General features: G+C 36.5%; 1 protein-coding gene across 2 annotated transcripts in view; it reads left to right on the top strand.

Moving 5' to 3' along the window:
• Positions 1-18828, top strand: part of LOC127833220 (zinc finger CCHC domain-containing protein 8-like) — a 48209-nt gene extending 29381 nt beyond the window's left edge. Inside the window, exons 9-14 of one of the 2 annotated variants that reach the window (XM_052358390.1) lie at positions 5754-5822; positions 10285-10430; positions 14617-14711; positions 15046-15123; positions 16980-17067; positions 17965-18828. In XM_052358390.1, coding sequence (XP_052214350.1) covers positions 5754-5822; positions 10285-10430; positions 14617-14711; positions 15046-15123; positions 16980-17067; positions 17965-18530 — 1042 coding nt within the window. In that variant the 3' untranslated portion in view covers positions 18531-18828. Of the gene's footprint in view, positions 1-5753; positions 5823-10284; positions 10431-14616; positions 14712-15045; positions 15124-16979; positions 17068-17724 lie in introns of both variants that reach the window. The other variant, XM_052358381.1, reaches the window with a different exon arrangement.
• The last annotated feature ends 5531 nt before the right edge of the window (positions 18829-24359 follow it).

Here is a 24359-nt window from a genome sequence, read left to right as displayed (position 1 = left end):
CACCAGGCCAACCGGGGAAACCATGAAATTAGAAAAAGGTTGTTTGCTGAAAGGCCCAGCCATCCTCCCCGCCAAAATCTCCTTATTTATCTTATCTTGAATTATGTCCGCATTTGCGATTGCAGACTTTAAGTTATTACTAAATCTACTGACTCTGGGTCCGTCATAATGCATTGAAAAACCATTTGTAAAACCATTTAAAAGGTCATTTCGATCTGTAGAATTATACAATGTTAAATATTTACATAGTATTTTGATATTCACCGGCGATGGTGCGAGATTAAGTAGGTCATGATTACAGGGAAAAATAGCGATCGATATAGAACCTTTTTGGGGTGCCACGGTTGTTCCCGCGCCATTGGGGCCGTGACCGAAATCGATTAAATCCCCGTCCCCTTTGAAAACGAGGCGCCCCCGCGACGCTGAAAGGGCAGAGGCGCAAAGAACAGTTAATGACCGGATGTTGAGATCCGCATTCTGAACATGGGCAATTGGGCCACATGCAGTGTCCCTCGTTATAGTGGTGACACAAGTTATTAGCTTTTGGCGTCCCCTGTCGCTCAGGGGCCCGTGTTTGCATGCATCGCCACCAAAGATCATTATTGATTGACGCCCAAGACGTAGGGTGCAAGGCCTGGCGCAGACGAAACTGTTCATCATACTCTCGCCATGCAAATCCCCCCTGACGTGACGCACACTCGCGAATTGTCTACATGTAATGAAAAATCTCCTGCACTTTATCGGGTGGCATGCTAAGGTAGATAGAAGCATAAATCAAGAAAGCGTATGACCACCGTTCAATGTTATGGATTTTATCCCTACACTCCTTAGGGCGCTATTCAAGAGTGCACTCTGCCGAAAGTTGCAAAACACTACTGTTGCAAAAAGCGGATAATTCGAAGGCACCTTTTAACAGTAAAGTCACATTGACATATTCACCTTTAGAAATTTGTTGTTTCAATGCGGCTGGCACGTGCGCAGCTAAGTCCTCATTTGATAAGCGCGTTAACTCCTGACAACTGATCATGTTTTGACCCCGATTAATAGCCAAAGCAAGAGATTGAACTTGTGTATTTTCGATAACCAGGGAAACTTAGAGTTGACGCTGATTCCCCGCTAACACCACACCCCTCAACGTTACGTGTATTGTTATTAGGAAGAATGATTTTAGATGCCCTTATTATCTTCTCAAAATCGATAAAACCTCTACCTGGGTCTGGTTGTAAGAACCGGGTATCATCCTCTCCATCCTCCTCCACATTTTCCGGTAATTTCCACTTTGTTCCACGCGGCATTATTTCAGATGATTTGAGATTTAAATTAAATTAAGTTTGTTGACGATCCGAACGAAAGCAGAGGCAGTTTGCAAAAGGAGGAATGACGTAATATCACATGGTTCAGAAATGCGTAATTTCATTGTTTTAACGAACTCAGCGAAGCATCCCGTACATAACGTTACATCCGTAATCGTATCTATAGAAACCAGTAAACAACATTTGTTTCCGCAAAAATAAATATTATTTATTTATATAAACAAAATGCCAAAAAAATGGAGAACACAAGTTAAATTGTTTTTTAAATAATTTTTTTAATTTTTATGTCACCCCAAAAAATATCATTTTTTTCCTATTTTAATACCAAAATGTTATTTTTAAAAATTATGTCAAATAGAATTCTGCAAAACTACTCAAATATGTTCATACATGTTGTCATCATAAAACACAAATAAAAAAAGGGGTCACTACAATTTAAACGAGAATTTTTGTTTTAACTATCCCTACTGACTACTTCAAATTTTATAAAAATACATCAATTAGGCAAAACCCAAGTACCGGTACATAGATTGTAAGAAATATGCATAAACATTTGAAATTGTCTTAACTGGAATCACAATAGCTTACCAAAAGACATTAATAAAAAACAATATTAAATCACAAAACATAATACCATACAGTATCAAACTCGACCTTAATCATTAATAACTTACATGTACTTGTTCACAAATTTCGGCTTGATTTGAAGTTTGTGATTAAATGCTTTAAATTGATAAATTTAAACGACATGACTAAAAAGCTCCAGTATAAAACAAGAATGAAATTAAAGAAATAAAAAAAAAGTACAAAAAAAAGTTACCCCCACCTGGGATCGAACCACTGACCATTGAATTATGAACTAACTCGGTCATTTCTGATGATACTGATAACAAAAATATTGAGTTGTGATAATAGCATCATTGGTGTTGCTATAAATATATTCTCAGTTAAATTAACTGCCACAACATCCCTTAAAGTACTTACTTCTTATTTGAAATGCTCTTGAGTCTGTTTCCTTATACGAGTACCAGTACTTGGTGTCTATGGGGGAGATCTAAAAACCACTCCAACAGTGGTAGAGGTAAAGGGCCTTAGTACTACAATCTAGGTTGATTAAACTTGATGTGTTAGTAGAGGGCCTTAGTACTACAATCTAGGTTGATTAAACTTGATGTGTTGGTAGAGGGCATTAGTACTACAATCTAGGTTGATTAAACTTGATGTGTTGATAGAGGGCCTTCGTATTACTATCTAGGTTGATTAAACTTGATGTGTTGGTAGAGGGCCTTAGTACTACTATCTAGGTTGATTAAACTTGATGTGTTGATAGAGGGCCTTAGTACTACTATCTAGGTTAATTAAACTTGATGTGTTGGTAGTGGGCCTTAGTACTACAATCTAGATTGATTTAACTTGATGTGTTGGTAGAGGGCCTTAGTACTACAATCTAGGTTGATTTAACTTGATGTGTTGGTAGAGGGCCTTAGTACTACAATCTAGGTTTATTAAACTTGATGTGTTGGTAGAGGGCCTAAGGGGGGAATATGCATGTTATTTAAGTGTTTTTTTGGTGAAAAAAATGTGTGTTTGCTATGGTTACATATGCTACGGGTACAGGCATAATTACAAGCTAAAATCTGGATCATGCTATTGTTCACAAAGTACATAGTTATGTTGATGAGATATTATAAGTTGATAGAGGCCCACATGGGAAGTAAGCATTTTATTTCGGTTTTATCTATCTGGAAAAATCAGGATCCTCAAAAAATAGTAAAGCTTGTTTGAAGAAACTCGCCATGTGGAGAAATGTAATTATGCTTAATATGAATGTTATTTCAGTTTTTTATCATACCATTATAATGGTTGCTATGGTTGCAGACAGTTTTTGAAAACCCAAAATCTGCATCCTGCCTTTACTGAAAAGTGTTTAAGCTAGGTTAATGAAACTTATAGAGATCCTTTTTTTACTTGAACAACAATTGCCTTGTAGGATACTGCTGTTTTGTCTGTGATAAAGCTCTTGTTAATATTTATGCTCCCCCAAAAGAATTTGGGGGGAGCATATAGTCGCCGCTTCGTCTCTCCGTCCGTCCGTGTTTCCGTCCGTGTTTCCGTCCATCCGTGTACAATTTTTGTCCTGGCTATTTCTCAGCAACTAATTACCGGAATTCAATGAAACTTTATGGGAAGCTTCACTACCAAGAGGAGATGTGCATATTATCAGCAGGTTCTGGTCAGATGATTTTTCACAGAGTTATGGCCCTTTGACATTTTCCATTAACTTAACATAAAGTGCAATTCTTGTCTGGACTATTTCTCAGCAATTAAAGACCGGAATTCAATGAAACTTTATGGGAAGCTTCACTACCAAGAGGAGATGTGCATATTATCAGCGGGTTCTGGTCGGATGATTTTTTACAGAGTTATGGCCCTTTGAAATTTTCCATTAACTGTACATATAGTGCATTTCTTGTCCGGGCTATTTCTCAGCAACTAATGACCAGAATTCAATGAAACTTTATGGGAAGCTTCACTACCAAGAGGAGATGTGCATATTATTAGCCGGTTCTCGTCGGATGATTTTTCACAGAGTTATGGCCCTTTGAAATTTTCCATTGTACATATATTGCAATTCTTGTCCGAGCTATTTCTCAGCAACTTATTACGGGAATGCAATGAAACTTTATGGGAAGCTTCACTACCAAGAGGAGATGTGCATATTATTAGCCTGTTCTCGTTGGATGATTTTTCACAGAGTTATGGCCCTTTGAAATTTTCCATTGTTCATATAGTGCAATTCTTGTCCGAGCTATTTCTCAGCAACTTATTACGGCAATCCAATGAAACTTTATGGGAAGCTTCACTACCAACAGGAGATGTGCATATTATAAGCCGGTTCTGGTCGGATGATTTTTCACAGAGTTACGGCCCTTTGAAATTTTCTATAAACTGTACATATAGTGCAATTCTTGTCCGGGCTATTTCTCCCCAACTACTGACTGGAATACAATGAAGCTTTATGGGAAGCTTAACTACCTTGAGGAGATGCGCATGTTATTAGTGGGTTCTGGTTAGATGATTTATTATGCCCCCCTTCGAAGAAGAGGGGGTATATTGCTTTGCTCATGTCATTCTGTTGGTATGTCGGTCGGTCGGTCCGTCCACCAGGTGGTTGTCAGACGATAACTCAAGAACGCTTGGGCCTAGGATCATGAAACTTCATAGGTACATTGATCATGACTCGCAGATGACCCCTATTGATTTTGAGGTCACTAGGTCAAAGGTCAAGGTCACGGTGACCCGAAATAGTAAAATGGTTTTTGAATGATAACTCAAGAACGCATACGCCTAGGATCATGAAACTTCATGGGTAGATTGATCATGACTCGCAGATGACCCCTATTGATTTTGAGGTCACTAGGTCAAAGGTCAAGGTCACGGTGACCCGAAATAGTAAAATGGTTTCCGGATGATAACTCAAGAATGCATACGCCTAGGATCATGAAACTTCATGGGTAGATTGATCATGACTCGCAGATGACCCCTAATGATTTTGAGGTCACTAGGTCAAAGGTCAAGGTCACGGTGACCTGAAATAGTAAAATGATTTTCGGATGATAACTCAAGAACGCTTTTGCCTAGTTTAGAGAGTTATGGCCTTTGAAATTTTTAAGTTGCTTAACCATCCATCGTATTATTTTGTCCAAAGTTATGCCCCTCAAGACGTTTCCTTTTATCTGAATATATAGTGCAATATTATGACAAAAAAATATTGGGAAGCATCACCCGTCTCCAACGGTTTATTGTTTAATTTATTTCTATATTTTAACGTTAATAATTATTGATAAAAATCCATGCTAGTTTGGTTGTTTAAGAACATCATATGCCAGAAACTTAGAAATAATCAACGATACTTTGATCAATCAGACCTTGTTTTTAGAAATAGTACATTGCCACAAATGATCATATATTTTATAGTATGCATTGGTGTATAAAAAGTAATTTTAGATTGTTCATGCTTGTTTTATTGATAACCAACCTTCCACTATGTGTAAAATCTTTGCAAATCTAGTATCTATTGAGTAAGATGGGTGGAAGGTCATGTTTTTATCAAGCCAGATTATGACTTTAGTCTTTAAATAAAAAAAAATTGTTGTAATTGTTTCTTTTATCATATAAAATATTAGACTGACTTTTAGAATATTATTGATGTAATCATTTTTTGTACAAAAAATACTTCTTTTTGGAAACAACAAATATAGTCCTTGTCAAAGTCTGCACTATAAGTGGAAAAAATATTCTGAATATGTTTGTAGACATGGAAAAAAGGAAAGTTCTTAGAAAGATGTTGGGCCCTTATACCCCGACTAACCAAGAGAGGATAAATTGAAGTTGCCATTGTTACAAAATAAATACAGAGATATTTGTTTAATGTTGCAGAGGTGGTCGCTACCATGTGGATGCAAATGAAGATCCAAGATATTCCAAGTATAAGCCAGGTGTCATAAGGTTGGTGAAAAGACAGTAGTCATAGGTCATGTTGCAAAACAATATAATTAAACTTATAATGTAAATTCAGCAATGAAGTAGTGGGTTTATACTGGAATTGTCTGTCCATTTATCCATAGACAAAACTGTTCAGACAAATTTATTTGTTCATACTTATCAGAAATAGTTCCAACAAAGTACAATATGGAAGCAGTTCTAAAATTTTTGAGACATTTTAAAATACATGTAAATAATTCAAATTCTTGTTATCAATTTTTATGCCCCTGAAGGAGGGCATATAGTGATTGGACTGTCTGTCCGTGCATCTGTCCATCACACTTTGCGTTTAGGTTTCGAAAAATGCTCAGAACTTTTATGTCGCTTCAGATAGCAATTTCATATTAAGCATGCATGTGTATATGGACAAGGCCTTTCCATACGCACACGAATTTTGACCCCTTGACCTTGAACTTAGGGTCCGCGTTTAGGTTTTGAAATCTGCGTTTAGGTTTTGAAAAAAGCTCATAGCTTCTATCGGGCGTTTATAGGGGGCATAAGTCATCCTTTGGTGACAGCTCTTGTTATTGTTAAAATAAAAACGTAATAATTGATATCAATAAATTAATTTATTGATAACAAAAAAAATAATTCTTCATATGAAGAAATATAATGGTTGATAACAAAAATTTAATTATTGCTATACAAAAATATTTTGAAATATCAGGAAATTGTTCATATTGTTTACCTCAAGAATTGTTATTATTGATGTCAGAAATAATTTTTTATATCAATCTAATTCTTGATATCAGAAATTCCTTTTATATCATGAACTGGAATTATATATGTCAATTATTGATATCCAGAAAAAGAATTATGAATATCAAAAATCAGAATCCATTTCTTGATATCAAGAGAACGGTGTTTTTTGGTCTGACTATATGGAATGTCCAGAAGTACCTACACATTCCTGACAAAGTTTGTATTAGGTGAAAACTACCGTATATAAAACATATGGCTTGAATTCAACAAGATACATACTTGAATTATGTTTTTTTTAATGCATATAGTCTGGGATACTGTTACGTTAAGTTTTAAAAAATGCAACCTTTTCCTGTCTTATAAATCAAGTCACTTTGTCCAATATATTTTCTCTTTTGCAAATGGCAAAACAGCAACAACAGACTAATTAATTGAACAGGGTTGAACAGGCAATTGTCTATTGAACACGTTGCTTTAAAAAAAAAAGATCAGTTAGTGTTAAATATCATTTTCATGAGGGAAATGCCTTCATTGTCATCAAGACATGATTTTCTTATTTCAAGGAATCTGTTTAGATATGGGGAATAATTTAATGATATCAGTTACTTGATTTTTTTAGCTTTTCGGAGAAAACCCGAGGTATTGTCATAGCCAGCTCGTCGTGTCATCCGCGTTGTGCTAAAACCTTGACATTTTGCTCTACATGTATAATCAAAGTGCTTCCACCTACAACTTTGAAACTTCATAATAATTATGATCATAATCATAATACATATTATGTAGATGCATCTTGATGAGTTTCTACACGCCACACCAATTTTTGGGTCACTAGATCAAAGGTCAAGATCACTGTGACCTCTAAAAAAAATATTCTGACAAGCTTTCATTTATTCAAAACTGCACCCGTAGCTGAGCGTTGGCACTCGTTAGGCGGTTCTCTTGTTAATATAAATAGTCAGTATTCCCTAAGATCAAAAATTCAATTTAATTTGTTGGTATCAGATCATCATTTATTGATATCAGAAATTCATTTTTTTATATCAGATAATGTAACCGAAGTTTTATGCAAAAATGAAATTATTGATATCAAGAAATATCTATAAAAAAGTAAACAGTGCCCCAAACTTCTACACTTGAACTTGTAAGTATTTGTCTATCATATGAAGTTTTGGATGTTTTTATCATTCTTTAAAATTGCAAAAGTTATGCTCAGTTTTTATTAGCTCATCTATTTTTTGAAAAAAAAATTATGAGCTATTGTCATCACCTTGGCGTCGGCGTCCGGTTAAGTTTTGCGTTTAGGTCCACTTTTCTCAGAAAGTATCAATTCTATTGCATTCAAACTTGGTACACTTACTTACTATCATGAGGGGACTGGGCAGGCAAAGTTAGATAACTCTGGCATGCATTTTGACAGAATTATGTGCCCTTTTTATACTTAGAAAATTGAAAATTTTGGTTAAGTTTTGTGTTTAGGTCCATTTTATTCCTTATGTATCAAAGCTATTGCTTTCATACTTGCAACACTTACTAACTATCATAAGGGGACTGTGCAGGCAAAGTTATGTAACGCTGACTGGCATTTTGACAGAATTATGTGCCCTTTTTATACTTAGAAAATTGAAAATTTGGTAAAGTTTTGTGTTTAGGTCCACTTTATTCCTACAGTATCAAAGCTATTGCTTTCATACTTGCAACACTTATTAACTATCATAAGGGGACTGGCATTTGGACGGAATTATGGGCCCTTTATACTTAGAAAATTAAAAATTTTGTTAAGTTTTGTGTTTTGGTCCACTTTACCCCTAAACTATCATAGATATTGCTTTCATACTTGGAACACTCGCAAACTATCATAAGGGTACAGTAAAAGGACAAGTTGCGTAACTCTGGTTGTCATTTTTACGGAATTATGGCCCTTTTTTGACTTGGTAACAATGAATATATGGTTAAATTTTGTGTTTCGATCCACTTTACTTCTAAAGTATCAAGGCTATTGCTTTCAAACTTCAAATACTTTCATGCTATCATGAGGTTACTGTACCTGGCAAGTTGAATTTTACCTTGACCTTTGAATGACCTTGACTCTTAAGGTCAAATCATTAAATTTTGCTAAAAATGCCATAACATCTTTATTTATGATTAGATTTGATTGATACTTTGACAAAACTACTCTTACCTGACATACCACAATAGACTCCACCCAAACCATCGCCCGTGCCCTCCCCCCCCCCCCCAGGCCTAATTTTTTTTTTTTTTAAAGATCATCTCACAAATGACCACCACACCCTCACACTTTATCATACCCCCCCCCCCCAATTTTATTTTTTTTTTGTAACGGTTAAAAAACACAAATATTTATTTTTATTATTTTATGTTTGAAATAGCTTCAAACCATCACACCCAAGAATACCCCCCCCCCCCCTAATTTTTTTTTTTTTTAAGATCATCTCACAAATGACCACCACACCCTCACACTATACCCCCCCCCCCCAAATTTTTAACCAGGTTTTCAGAAGGAAAAAACTGGTTATTAGATTGGCGAATGCAGGCGGGCTGGCGGGCTGGCTGGCTGGCGGACTGGCGGGCGGAACAAGCTTGTTTGGGCCATAACTATGTCGTTCATTGTCAGATTTTAAAATCATTTGGCACATTTGTTCACCATCATTGGACGGTGTGTCGCGCGAAATAATTACGTCGATATCTCCAAGGTCAAGGTCACACTTTGAGTTCAAAGGTCAAAAATGGCCATAAATGAGCTTGTCCTGGCCATAACTATGTCATTCATTGTGAGATTTTAAAATCATTTGGCACATTTGTTCACCATCATGGGACGGTGTGTCGCACGAAAGAATCACATCAATATCTCCAATGTCAAGGTCGCCACGACTAAAAATAGATTAAAAAAAAAAAAAATACAAAGGGGGTTAATTTTGTTTGTTCATTTCAAAAGTTCAGTTTGAGTTTTCTCCCTTTATCAGATTTTTTTTCACAATGAAAACCTGGTTTTGTGACAATTTTGTCCCTTGGTTTTTTTTTTAAACTGTTAAAAAAACACAAATATTTATTTTTATTATTTTATGTTTGAAATACCGTCCAACCATGGCACCCAAGAATCCCACCCACCCACCCCCCCCCCTCGAATTTTTTTTTTTTGCATTTTTTTTTCCGCATTTTTGGAAAATAATGTAATAAATGTCCACGCCCCCACACTATACACCCCTCTTCACTCCACCCCTCCCTCCTTTGTTATTGAAAATGAGAGTCCCTTCACCTTTAAAAAGAAAATACCGGTAGATGAGCGGTCTGCACCCGCAAGGCGGTGCTCTTGTTTATAATTTCTATTACATGATTATTACAACTTGTTGAACAATATGAAATGCAAATCAAGAGGTTGGCACTACTAATGTAGCAACTCTAGTTTTTGAATTATCAATATTTTTTCTTCAGCCACAGATGCCATTACTGCTTGGCTAAGTTGAGGAGTTTTATGGGACTAGAAAAGGGCTGGTCCAAGAGTTTAAACTTTACCATCTTAAATCGAAACATCTCTGATGTTCTTCCATCATAGATAAGTCAAGGATGGCTTCAATATAATTGGAGAAGTCAACGTTGTTTCAGTGCATTTTTTTGTAATCAAAGGCTGCCTAGGTTGAGTATGTTATGACTGAAGTAATTTAAAAACTGTAAAATTCTCAAAACTTCAAACGAACACTGATTTCAGTGAAGATTTGAGGAGTGCCCTGGGCCTAGAAGCGGACCAGCTGCCCCTGTACATATACAAGATGCGGGCAATGGGCTACCCACCTGGCTGGATGGAGGACGCAAAGTCTGCACCTGGACTTTCCATGTTTGATAAACATGGCAATGGTACGTTGGACTTATCTGGATGATAAACATGAGAACGGTATGTGGGAATGTTTGATAAACATGGCAATTGTATGTGGGAATTATCTGGATGATAAACATGAAAACTGTATGTGGGAATTTATGATAAACAGGGTAATTGTAGGTGGGAATGTTTGATAAACACGGAAATGGTACGTGGGAATGTTTGATTAATACGGGAATGTTATGTTGGAAAGTTTAATAAACACAAGAATGGTATGTGGGAATGTTTGATTATCACGGAAATTGTATGTGGGAATGTTTGATAAACACAAGAATGGTATGTGGGAATGTTTGATTATCATGGAATGGTACGTGGGAATGTTTGATAAACATGGTAAAGGTACATGGGAATGTTTGATAAACACGGAAATGGTACATGGGAATGTTTGATTAATACGGGAAAGGTACGTTGGAATTTTTGATAAACACAAGAATGGTATGTGGGAATGTTTGATTATCACAGAAATGGTATGTGGGAATGTTTGATAAACACAAGAATGGTATGTGGGAATGTTTGATAATCATGGAATGGTACGTGGGAATGTTTGATAAACATGGTAAAGGTATTGGGATGTTTGATAAACATGGAAATGGTACATGGGAATGTTTGATAAAAATGGGATTGGTACATGGCAATGTTTGATAAACATGGGAATGGTTCCTGGGAATGTTTGATAAACATGGAAATGGTATGTTGTAAAGTTTGATAAAAACGGGAATGGCACATGGAAATATTGGATAAACAAGGAAATGGGAGTACGTCAGAATGTTTGATAAACACAGGAATAGTATGTATGAATATTTTTGATGTACACAGAAATGGCACTATGAAGGTTTGATACTCATGGGAATGGTACATGGGCACTGTCTGACATAGTAATGGTATTTTGGAATAGTCTGTGTGTTTGATAAACATAATAATGGAATGTGGAAATTGTCTGGGCGATAAACATGTGAATGGATGGTTGGCATTGTCTGTGTGATATACATGCGAATGGTTGGTTGGCATTGTCTGGGTGATAATCATGGGAATGGTTATAGGGCATTTTCTGGGTGATAAACATGGAAAGGATACCATGGGCATTGTCTGGGTGATAGACATGGAATGGTTGGTGGGCATTGTCTAGGTGATAGACATGGAAAGGATACACTGGCATTGTCTGTGTGATAAAAATTGGAATGGTTGGTGGGCATTGCCTGGGTGATAAACATGGAGAGGATACATTGGAATTGTCTGGGTGATAAACATGGGAACGGTTGTTGGGCATTGTGTATGTGATAAACATGGAAAGGATATGTTGGCATTGTCTGGGTGATAAACATGAGAATGGTTGGTGGGTATTGCCTGGGTGATAAACATGGAGAGGATACATTGGAATTGTCTGGGTGATAAACATGGGAACGGTTGGTGGGCATTGTCTGGGTGATAAACATTGGAATGGGTAGGTGGCATTGTCTAGGTTATAAACATGGAAATGGTATTTGGGTATTGTCAAACATGGGAAATAAACATGGACATTGTGTAGGTGATAAACATGGGATTGTTATGTGGGCCTTGTTTGGAAGAATTTCTGATGTTTTTGTTAGATCTTTTTGAAATAGGTTTCATATATAAGTAATGTTTTTTTGCGTATTTGATGATAACAAAACTTTGGACATTACATTTTTTTTACTGGATAGTTTACTTTTTAGCTCGACTATTATAATATATGAAATATATATAGTAGAGCTATCGTACTCACCCCGGCGTCGGCGTTAGGATGAATGTTAAAGTTTGCGTACCACCTCAAGTATTTTCAATGTCCCTTGACAAATTGCTTTTATATTTTGCATACTTCTTTGCCAACATTACCCCCAACCTATAAACAAGAGCAGACAACTGTATCAAGCATTTTGTAAGAATTATGGCCCTTTTTTTATGCCCCCGGAACGAAAGATTGGGGGGCATACTGTTTTTGGCCTGTCTATCTGTCATTCATTAATTGTGTGTGTCCCAAAACTTTAACCTTGGTTAAAGTTTTGCAATTACTTTTGCATTATTGAAGATATCAACTTGATATCTGGCATGCATGTTCATCTAATGGAGCTGCACATTTTTAGTGGTGAAAGGTCAAGGTCAAAGCTCAAATATATGGCTTCAAAGCGGTGCAATAGGGGGCATTGTGTTTCTGACAAACACATCTCTTGTTTACTTAGACTATGCATTTTATTGATAAATCCATGTTAAAGTTTGCGTACCACCTCAAATATTATGTCCCTTGACATATTGCTTTCATATTTTGCATGCTTCTTAACCAACATGACCCCAATCTATAAACAAGAGCAGACAACTGTAACAAGCATTTTGTTAGAATTATGGCCCTTTTCCCACTTAGAATATGCATATTTTTGATAAATCTATGTTAAAGTTTGCGTACCACCTCAAATATTGTCTATGTACCTTGTCATATAGCTTTTATATTTTGCATACTCCTTTACCAACATCACCCTAATCTATAAACAAAAGCAGACAACTGTATCAAGCATTTTGTAAGAATTAAGTTCCCTTTTTATACTAAGAAAATTGAAAATTTGGTCAAGTTTTGTGTTAAGGCTCAATGTATCCCTAAAGTATCAAAGCTATTGCTTTCATACCTGCAACACTTACTAACTATGATAAGGGGACTGTGCAGGCAAAGTTATGTAACTCTGACTGGCATTTTGACAGAATTATGGCCCCTTTTATACTTTTAATCTAACATTTGGTTAAGTTTTCTGTTTAGATCCACTTTACTTCTAAAGTATCAAGGCTATTGCTTCCAAACCTCATATACCTTCTTACTAGCATGAGGGTACTGCATGTACCTGGCAAGTTGAATTTGACATTGACCTTTGAATGACCTTGACTCTCAAGGTCAAATTTACAAATTTTAATTAAATTGCCAAAACTTCTTTATTTATGATCAGATTTGAGATTTCATTCATACCTTGACAAAACAACACTTACCTGACAATATACCACAATGGACTCCTCCCAAACCATCCCCCACAACCCACCCTAGAATCCCCCCCCCCCCCCCCAACAAAAATAATATTTTTTTCCTTTATTTTTATTTTTGAAAAATCATCTAATAAATGACCACACACCCACATAATACCCCCTCTCCACCCCGACCCCCACCCAACATGTTAAAAAAACAACAACAAATATTTATTTGTTTTATTTTTAAGGACCGTCCAACCATCCCACCCAAGCTATTGCTATCAAACTTGAAATAAAATCTTATTAGTTTGTTTTATGTCTTTACAAATGTTCAATAGATTGTGGAAGATATACCTGAACTCAGAATCGTCTATAAAGTACAACTTCTATAACACATAAGCGATCAATATGTTTCAGTCATGGTCCTCTTCCACTAAGAATATGACTATATTACCTTGACCTTATTAGGCTTATTGAATATGAACAATTTCCCCATGATTGCTTACGTTATACTGTCAAGCACTCGGATAGTCGAGCGCGCTGGCCTCTGACAGCACTTTCTAATTTACATTGATTATGACCAATAAACCAGAAAGACTTTCTAAACTCAATGTTAACACTCCATGTAGGCACATTTTGTGACTCAATTGTGATGAATCTTGATCAAAATGTTTATCTTGACAATATTGGGCCATGTTTTAATCTGGTTCAAGTGTGTCAGAAAATAAGGTCACCGGGTCAAATAAGAAAATAATATAACCACTTAAGAAACTGTGTTTATGATTCAGTTTTTAGAAAACTTGGTTGTTATGATTATCATTACATTATCAAGGTCATTTGTGAATCTGGATCTATTTGGGTCAAAATTATGTAACAAGGTAAAGTCTTCAAAAGTTGATGTACCTTGGTAAACACTTAAGTGAATGTTTTAAGGCTATCGTGGCCCTCTTTGTACTACTTAAATGTTTACTGTTACTGTGAATAAATGTAACTATATGAACAGTGTGTAAACAGTATCTGCTGTAAAAAGCAAAACATTAAAATCGGGTATACCAAATGTAAGCTATTAAAAGTTAGCGTCATTACCTCATTAAAATAATATTCAGTAAATTTCATTCCAATTTTATACATCAATAAAATATTTGTATTATATAAAAAAAAAACTTGTCAAATGATCATTTAAGTATTGTTGTTATTGTGTAGATGACAGTGAAATAGAGGCACAAGCCGTACTAGATGTTGACAAGATTATAGAATACCCAGGATTCACTGTGGAAGTTCCAGATGGTTATGCCGATGTAAGTGGTGTCTATAGACTAAGTGAACTATTAATTAAAAACTGATACAGGACTTAGTTTGGTATAGGGATCTTAATATGAGTTAATTATAGGCGGCTTGCCTAACCTAATTCCCATCTCTAAATCTCTGAAAATACATGATATCTATAAAAAAAAAGGGTTATAATTGTAAACATCAATATTAAATGTATTATAAGATTATAAGATCGTTTGTTTCTTTTTTACTCTGTTTAATATGTTTTAAGTATTTTTTTCTCTGTGTCAAAAGCTTTTGATCCAAAAGCTGAAAGTTTAATTCGTTTTTTTTTCTGGCAAATGTGTGCATTTATTTTAGGAGTGGGAAATGTATGGACTGCCTCCACTTCAGCCACATCAGCTCAAGGCAACCCTTCTAGCCCAGACCAGCTCATTGGTAAGTGTTACATGATCTGTTGTTTTGTTGGCAATATCTGAGTAGAACATGTAAACTGTGAAACTGATGGATCTGGAAAAAAGCGGATGTTGTCTACTTTGTTGTTTTCTAAAATTTCAAATTTATACAGATTTTTATTAAATATTTGTATGCCCCCCTTCGAAGAAGAGGGGGTATATTGCTTTGCACATGTCGGTCTGTCGGTCGGTCGGTCCACCAGGTGGTTTCTGGTTGATAACTCAAGAACGCTTGGGCCTAGGATCATGAAACTTCATAGGTACATTGATCATGACTCGCAGATGACCCCTATTGATTTTGAGGTCACTAGATCAAAGGTCAAGGTCACGGTGACCGGAAATAGTAAAATGGTTTCCGGATGATAACTCAAGAACACTTAGGCCTAGGATCATGAAACTTGATAGGTAGATTGATCATGACTCGCAGATGACCCCTATTGATTTTCAGGTCACTGGGTCAAAGGTCAAGGTCACAGTGACCCGAAATAGTAAAATGGTTTCCGGATGATAACTCAAGAACACTTATGCCTAGGATCATGAAACTTCATTGGTACATTGATCATGACTCGCAGATGAACCCTATTGATTTTCAGGTCACTAGGTCAAAGGTCAAGGTCACAGTGACCCGAGATAGTAAAATGGTTTCCGGATGATAACTGAAGAACGCTTATTCCTAAGTCATAAAACTTGATAGGTAGATTGATCATGACTCGCAGATGACCCCTATTGATTTTCAGGTCACTAGGTAAAAGGTCAAGGTCACGGTGACCCGAAATAGTAAAATGGTTTCCGGATGATAACTCAAGAACGCTTATGGCTAGGATCATGAAACTTCATAGGTACATTGATCATGACTGGAAGATGACCCCTATTGATTTTCAGGTCACTAGGTCAAAGGTCAAGGTCACAGTGACAAAAAACATATTTACACAATGGCTGTCACTACAACGGAGAGCCCATATTGGGGGGGGGGGGGCATGCATGTTTTACAAACAGCCCTTGTTTGAAATCAAAATCGGTCTAGATTTTTATTCCACCCAAATAAACTGTAAGTAGAAATGTGCAAGATGGCAGCTCACTTTTAAGTGGTTTAATTCAAAGTAACACTTCAGTGTAGAGAAATACCATACCACTATCTCAGGCTTGACCAAAACTGTAAACTTCAAAATAGATCTTTGAAATGAAAGACTATTTGTTACTTATTTTTGCATTTATTTGATGGGAATAAGACAAACATCCCTCAACCCCTAAACCCTTTCCCACTTACAAGTAGAGTGAAAATGACTGTAAGCAACCTGAACAGACCACGAGTTACTCACAGGCTGTTCTGATTTTGTGCTGTTTGCTGCTCAGCAGTATATTCAGGTCGGAAATGAAGCTTTTAAATCTTTAATCCAGTAAGAAGTTTTTTTAATTAATTTGATTGCCTACAGGACTTCTCTAGAGAGTTTACCACTTGCCTACAGGACTACTCTAGAGAGTTTACCACTTGCCTACAGGACTACTCTAGAGAGTTTACCACTTGCCTACAGGACTACTCTAGAGAGTTTACCACTTGCATACAGGACTACTCTAGAGTTTACCACTTGCCTACAGGACTACTCTAGAGAGTTTACCACTTGCCTACAGGACTACTCTAGAGTTTACCACTTGCCTACAGGACTACTCTAGAGGGTTTACCACTTGCCTACAGGACTACTCTAGAGAGTTTACCACTTGCCTACAGGACTACTTTAGAGAGTTTACCACTTGAAGCAGTTATACATGGTACAGGACTACTCCTGAGAGTTTACCACTTGAAGCAGTTATACATGCTACTTTTTCTATTTGCTATTTCAGGCAGCTTCTAAAAGACAGAATGATGATGAGGAGATGCAGCTGTCTAGCAAGAAGCTGAAACTGGAAATGTCTGACATGGACCTAGATGGTATGAGCAGTGCATTTGTACTTAGTTGAAACATATTTGAGACGCGTTCTGAGAAAATTGGGTTTAATGCATGTGCTTAAAGTGTCGTCCCAGATTAGCCTGTGCAGTCCGCACAGGCTAATCTGGGATGACACTTTCCGCCTAAACTTGATTTTCGGTAAGGAGGGACTAACTTGAAACTAAAAATACCATACAAGCGGAAAGTGTCGTCCCTGATTAGCCTGTGCGGACTGCACAGGCTAATCTGGGACGACACTTTACACACATGCTTTAAGCCCAGTTTTCCTAGAGCTCGACTCATTTATATAAACACATTTGTTATAAATATAATTTCATACATGTTTATGGGGATTGGAATGAAAGATAAGGTCTGTATAGTTCTTCACCCTGCATGTGTTTTTGTGCTGTGTGAAATGATTTTTGTATCAACAACTGCATTTCTCAGTGTGCTGCTGTGATCAATAAAACTCAAAGAGTCAGTATTGACTTCATTAATGATGCATGAATAAAAATCATACCAATGTATATAATGACAAGGCATTTTCGGTATAATACAATTATAATTGATGTTTATTTAACTCATATAGCCTTGACAGTCCAACATTATAATCACACACATTAAAAAACAAAAAAAATATGGCGTTTTTACTATTTCAGAAGGCGACAACTTTCTTAACAAGACTTTAGATCCCCCGTTGCCTGTTGAAACACCACCCTCCCGCCCACCTGTACCCAACTCCACCCCACCCCCAACACCAGATGACACGATCCACAAATCGCTGCTGCCCCAGTTTTCACGTGAATCCAGTCATGCACCTTCGGAAACTAGGTCGGAGTCTCCATCTTTGGAGGAACTGGAAGAGAAATACAAACTGTTACAAAATTCTCTACTTGTAGGAGATGATGACAGCATTACTGGGGATGATTTAATGGTGATCGATAGTTGCGAGGATGATACCAATACAGGAGAGAGTTCGCAAAACCCAATAGATCTAGATACCACTCAGGAGAGCGTCGTTAATGAAACAGATGGGGGAACGTCAAAGTGTCTGATTGAAATTGCCAACGATTCAATAGACAGCACTGCTGATGATTTTGAATTTGTCAAGCCAAGGCTTCACAAATCAGGTTCCACTACTTCTATACAGACTTTTGGCGAACTGGGCACTGGAAGCCCAATCAGTTCTCAGCCCAGCACGCCCACTCACAGCCCCTTCCATGATCTGAGGGCAGATTTTAAGGGCTCCGTGTCAAAATCCCGTGACTTTAGCACCCCCATCATGAAACGCTCAGGAAGCGTTGATCACTTGCCTTCCGATTCCAAGTTTGCTGTGGGAATCGAGGATCACATACCGTTTGAAAACCTGCCCAATGCAATTGGAAATTACGAAAAAATGCGCGACTTAATCATGAACAAAATTCGTAAGATAAAGCCATCATTTTCAAAGAAAGCGACAGAATAATTCTGCGCTTTCAAACGCTCCAGCGATTTTAAAATTGTATGACTATATATTTTTTTAATCACCATGTTCATGCATTTCATTACAAAAGTTTCATGATCATGAATTGAAGTAAAAAATCATGTTTCTATTGTTGTGAAGAGTGTTGTAGTATATATATTCAGATGCAAGTAGGTGTTCATTATCTCACATCTGTAATTTATATCAAACATTTGGTTTTCACTCAAAAATCACTTTCATTTATTGATGAATTGCATGAAAAATACTTAACTGTCATAAATAAAGAAAATCTGGCTGCTAATTTTTCATGTCTTTTAAATATTCCTTTTCCTGTACTTTTACTTTCAAGTTGGTACGTTTATATGACTTAAAATTTGTTAAATATTGCTTAAATTCCAAGCAAACATTTAAGACTGGTATTACCAATCTTAAATTGGCCCACAGGGTCTTGATACAACTTAAAACTCGAACCATAGAGTTATTGGCGTCAATACAGGTATTAAGCTGAAATTAATGAAACTTAAAGGAATGTTGCATAGGTGTATTTACTTATTATATGTTTAGTCTCCATTACTTTATCTTGCAATTATGCGGTTTATGAGATGTTTAACCAATTATTTTGTCTGTGTTAATTAAAACCACTTGAAACTCCCTTTTAACTCTTCCAATCCATTTAAATTAATTAATAAAAGAGTGATGATTATATTGCAAAACGGGTTGTTATACAATTTTCACATTGCAATAAGACACTCCAACCCGTTTTGCAATAAAATTATTGCAAATAAATGCGCGATGATTTTATTGCAAAACGGGTTTTTGTAAAGAAAGGAAATTGCAATAAGACAGTCACACTCCAACCCGTTTTGCAATAAATTTATTGCAAAACGGGTTTATTGCACAACGGGTTGTTACAGTTCTGTCTAAAGACACTAGGTTGTTTTTTGTTAGAAAATTAATTTTCTACAGTAAACGAAAACATTAATGTTTTGTCACATTTTAATTGAAAACGTAAAGGAAAAACAGTATTTAACTTGCTAATTTACAAATGTAAAAGAAAAGCTGAATACACGTTATTTAATTTTTCGTCAGTTATTGAACACCGACGTAAAATGGCGTAGTGTCAAAAATGAAGCATATGTGTTGTTTTAATGACACTCACATATTAACAGTGATCTGTATATATATACATGTTGCACCACCATATCCCACTCTTAATCAACATCAAAAGCAATATCAATCTCACGAACGATATGTAGGCATGCAAACTTCATATACGCATAGTATCCAAATAGCAACCGATCACGAATATAAAGCGATAATCAGATCGGCACTACTTCGGTTAACGATCAACAACAAATCGCGCATTGTGTACACACCGGTCTTACTGTTGTGACAATAACGTAGTGTCGTCACCATCTATGTATAGAATGCAAATCGCGAATTCTTCAGCTTGTTTTTTAGTATAACCACAACCGTTCAGCACGATCGGTTATCAGTTGAGAACATTTTCTTTGATCATCGGCATCCTTCCGCGTCTCATCCGACTCGTTCGGTTTTGTATCGGGGTGTATACCGCAATTTATCTCAAATGTCTCTGTGAATACATGCTAAAATGATCACACGACCAAGCCCGATGTGTTCCCGACATAGCTTATTTTTCGGAAACCCAAATAGAAAGCATCGTGGTTTTTTTGACAACATCCTTCACCGATATACTTTGACAAGAATACAAATAATGAACTGAATTCTGACGTTAAAGATTGTTAAAGTTATTCTGTATACAATCATGACATCAAACGATTGCCAACGTATTGGCACTGAAGAAAACATAAGCAAAGAATGAATTTTTTGATGGAATGATATTTACAGGTTGGAGTTGATGTTCAGTTTTACCAGTGCAGTTTTAATTGAGTGTGTGTCATAAGACATTTCACAGTTAAATGGACATTCTAGAAACATGCGATTATGAATACTGAATGCTTTGACGTTGAAGTATAAGTACATTTGTTTGAAACAATACTCAAAGCAGATAACCTTTGGTAAAACCTAGCAAGATGAAAATATTTGCAGAAATTAATTATGACACATGCGACAAATTCGACAGCAATATGTGTCATACAAGTCCATGTGATATGCATGATATTTATATACATAACAGTATATTCTACAAAATGACAGTTTAAATGCAAACACAGACCTTAAATTTTTATTATATGCTTTCCGGTGGTTTAAAGAGAAATATCAGTGAAATAAAACTGGTATTTCACTGTTTTGCTGTGAAATGACGTCATTTTTTTTCGACGAAATGACGTCATAAATCCAGCGAAATTATCCAGTTCAACTCTTTTGCAATGTAAATAAACAATGAAACAAGCATAAAATAAAAAGAACATTTGCTGGATTCGATGTAACAGGGGCGTAGCCAGACATAAAGGAATGTTATGCACAAATGGGGGAGGGGGTGACCTCCTCCCGCTGGTGGGGATTCGGGGGGCCTCTCCCGAGAAACTTTTAAAAATCATAACATAAATGGAAGGCGCTGAGGTGTATTTGAGGGGATATTTGGCACTTAATATTACATCCTGTATTTATCTGAAAAGTGCTTTCACTTGATGGGACAGGCCAAGAAGTCATGAGACTTAATAAACTAATAATGATAATACTATGTTCAAACTTTATTTCTGCTATTTGACTCTTTGGTTTAATTTATCAAATGATAGACATTGTATGTCATTGTCATTTAGCTTGGCTTGTGTATAAATCTACTAGTTCCATTGTCATGAAAGATAAGTGCCAAACGCCTTTTCCTCATTTCTGCAAATATCTCATGAACTCTAGCTGCGTTCAGTTCCCTATCCCTGAACGTTTATGAGACCAACTCCAGACATGCATCCAGTAGTCATAGTTGACCTCAAGTAGGTTTTAAGGCGTCTCATGGTACTGAACGAGAGTTCTGTTAAAGCAGTTGATACTGGCATCGCAAGCAACAGGTGGAAGCACCTAGCAACATTCCGATACAAGTCTTCCGGTAGAGCGAGCAGCGTGGTTTCCAGAGAAGGCGTAGATAGAATCTGTGTCTGTTCACAGCAGAATTTCGAAATGATTTTTTTATATGAAATGTTTCTAGGTTAACTTCAAATCCGCCTTTGCTGCCGAGACGATTGCTTTTGTTCGTTGATCATTGAGGTCTTGGACACGATCTGGTAATAGGTACTGTATGGCATATCTTTCATTTCATTGTAAAAGCCTTACGTTGTTGAAGCTCTGCAAGTAAATGGTCTGCAAATGGTAAATACATATTGACCCTCCAGTAGTCGAATGCGGTAGCAGCCGGTGCATTAGGGCGGTTCTGCTGTCGTCCTGCGCGTGGAAATGTAGGTTCAACATCAACGGAGCTTGCCATTTCAACGGCTTTTTCCAAACAATGCCTGCCATAGAAGGGGATCGTTGCGTTTTGTCTCTACCTGTGTTTTAACGACCTCATCTTCCATTGCAGCTTGCAGAAGATCGCATGAATAAAGTAGCCTGAAGTTGTTTTGAGAGCGGCATACACGCAGACAGAACATGCTCTACGACCACCAGTGTAAAAATGAAACTAAACTGTGAAATAGCTGCTTTATAAGCGCCAGCCTTTGCATCATAGTGTTTGGCTAAATCATCAAGTGTGCGCACAACCGTTCCAAATGAAGCCTTGAATGTGAAAAGGGTATCGGCTCTGGCCGCCCACCGGGTCTCGCACAAAGTTTTGAGTTTGGTCCTCTTGTCCATCTCAATCCAATCCTCATCACTATTGCTAAGGAATTATTGAAACCGTAATAACCTCTTGGCTGAAGTACTGGAAAGAAATGCTATTTCCTAGACGGTCGTCATCATGTTTCTTGCAAAGGGCTCTTTGAACGCTTGAATAACAGCAAGATTCAATGAATGCGCTTTGCAATGCATATAAAGTGTTCTTGGAACTACTTGTTGAATGCGCAGGCTTTGACACCGCGGTGACAACTAAACATGTTTGCGGCCCCTTCGTACCCTTGGCCTCTCATCACTTCAGATTCAAATGACTAAAAGTAGTCTCGTAAATTATTGCTCTGAATTATCAGACTTGAGGAGATCTTAAATAATTACGGACATTAAGGTTAACCTCCTAAGGCCATAGCCTTACACTTTAAACCTTTTTTGGCAATGTTTACATTTTAATTTTTCTCAATGATGTTACGCACGTGCGTAAGTGCGTATCGCTGGCTACGCCCCTGGATGTAATATCGATTTTATTTCACTCGTGATCATAAAAATACATATTTTCAATCGTGGCTGCGCCACTCGTTAAAAATATTATTTTTATGATCACTCGTGAAATAAAATCGATATTCCATCGAATCTTACAAATATTCTCTATTTATTCAGAAGATACAATTACCCAATGTAACGTTCGTGGTAAATTATTGAAACAATTGACAAAGCACTTCAGCATGAAACTGATCTCTGTAAAGCATAAATATCACGCCTGGGTTGACTCTGTTGTTCCAACGCCGTTTGCATTTGTTTTAAGACACAACATTAATTATTCAGTGAAACGTTAGTAGGATAAACACCGAGTAGCGGCTGTATATGGACTTTTCACCAGAACGTTGGCGCACAGAGAGGATGTAATTCATGTAAAGCTTATAAGAGCGGGTTTATTTAATGCAGACGCAAAGTACATTCGGTTTCCATTGGAAAACAAACATGACGACGGTGTAAATGCAAGAGAAAACATTAATTGAATATTCCCTGGAACAGCTTTTTCATATACTGTTATACCGATTAGCAATATATTATCATTCCTCCCCCCCCCCAAAAAAAAAAATAAAATAAATATGAATATAAACCAACGCACGACATGCTAATGAATAGTAAAATTTCCAGTCCATTGTATTGTGTTAACGAACTGATTAGCAACCACTTGTATGTATTAAAATACATAATTTCAGTCAGAGAATTGCAACTAAAATGTAACAAAAAACGAACAGCAGCAGCAAAAAGAGGTTCAAACAGCAACAACAGTAAGATACGCAACAACCACAACAATCCAAACACATCCAACAAAACTACTACTACTACTACTACTACTACTACTACTACTACTACTACTACTACTACTACTACTACTACTACTACAACAACTACTACTACTTATACTACTACTACTACTTCTACTACTACTACTACTACTACTACTACTACTACTACTACTACTACTACTACTACTACTACTACCCATAATTGGAACTATAGGCAGAAAATATTATTATAAATGTTTAGATTGCCTACCTGACGTATATTTTTACCTGTATGAATCAATTTCTTTACATTTACAATTATTTTCAAACAATAACAAAAGATACAAATACACTGGAAATTAACTAAGCTTCAGAACGGATATAATAATAAAACCTCAAAGTTCAATGAAAATTATCTACAATGCATCAGAGTGGGCATAAATCAGCTGTAATAATGAGCTTCTAAGTTTATAAATGAACTTCACTCATGTCATATCTCGACATCTTTGTACTGCACCATGTCATATCATTTTTTCATCAACATGTTGAATGTAAAATCGAATTTTTCCACCAATACGATTTTTTTTTAAGAAACCCTGGTGGATATGTTACTCGGGGACATTGGTTAATATAATTGTCGGTACAAAAACTTTTTCACTGGCATACCTTTAAATAAATTTGTAAATGAAGTGATAATACTGGACAAATCCTTGCATCGTCGACTTTAAATAGCCATATTTCAATATATCCTGAATAACTAGGATTTTTCTAACATACATGGTAATACCTCCTTTGC

This window comes from Dreissena polymorpha, chromosome 1 (assembly GCF_020536995.1).
Source record: "Dreissena polymorpha isolate Duluth1 chromosome 1, UMN_Dpol_1.0, whole genome shotgun sequence".
Classification (NCBI taxonomy): Eukaryota; Metazoa; Mollusca; class Bivalvia; order Myida; family Dreissenidae; genus Dreissena; species Dreissena polymorpha.
This window is presented reverse-complemented; position numbering and strand designations above follow the sequence as displayed.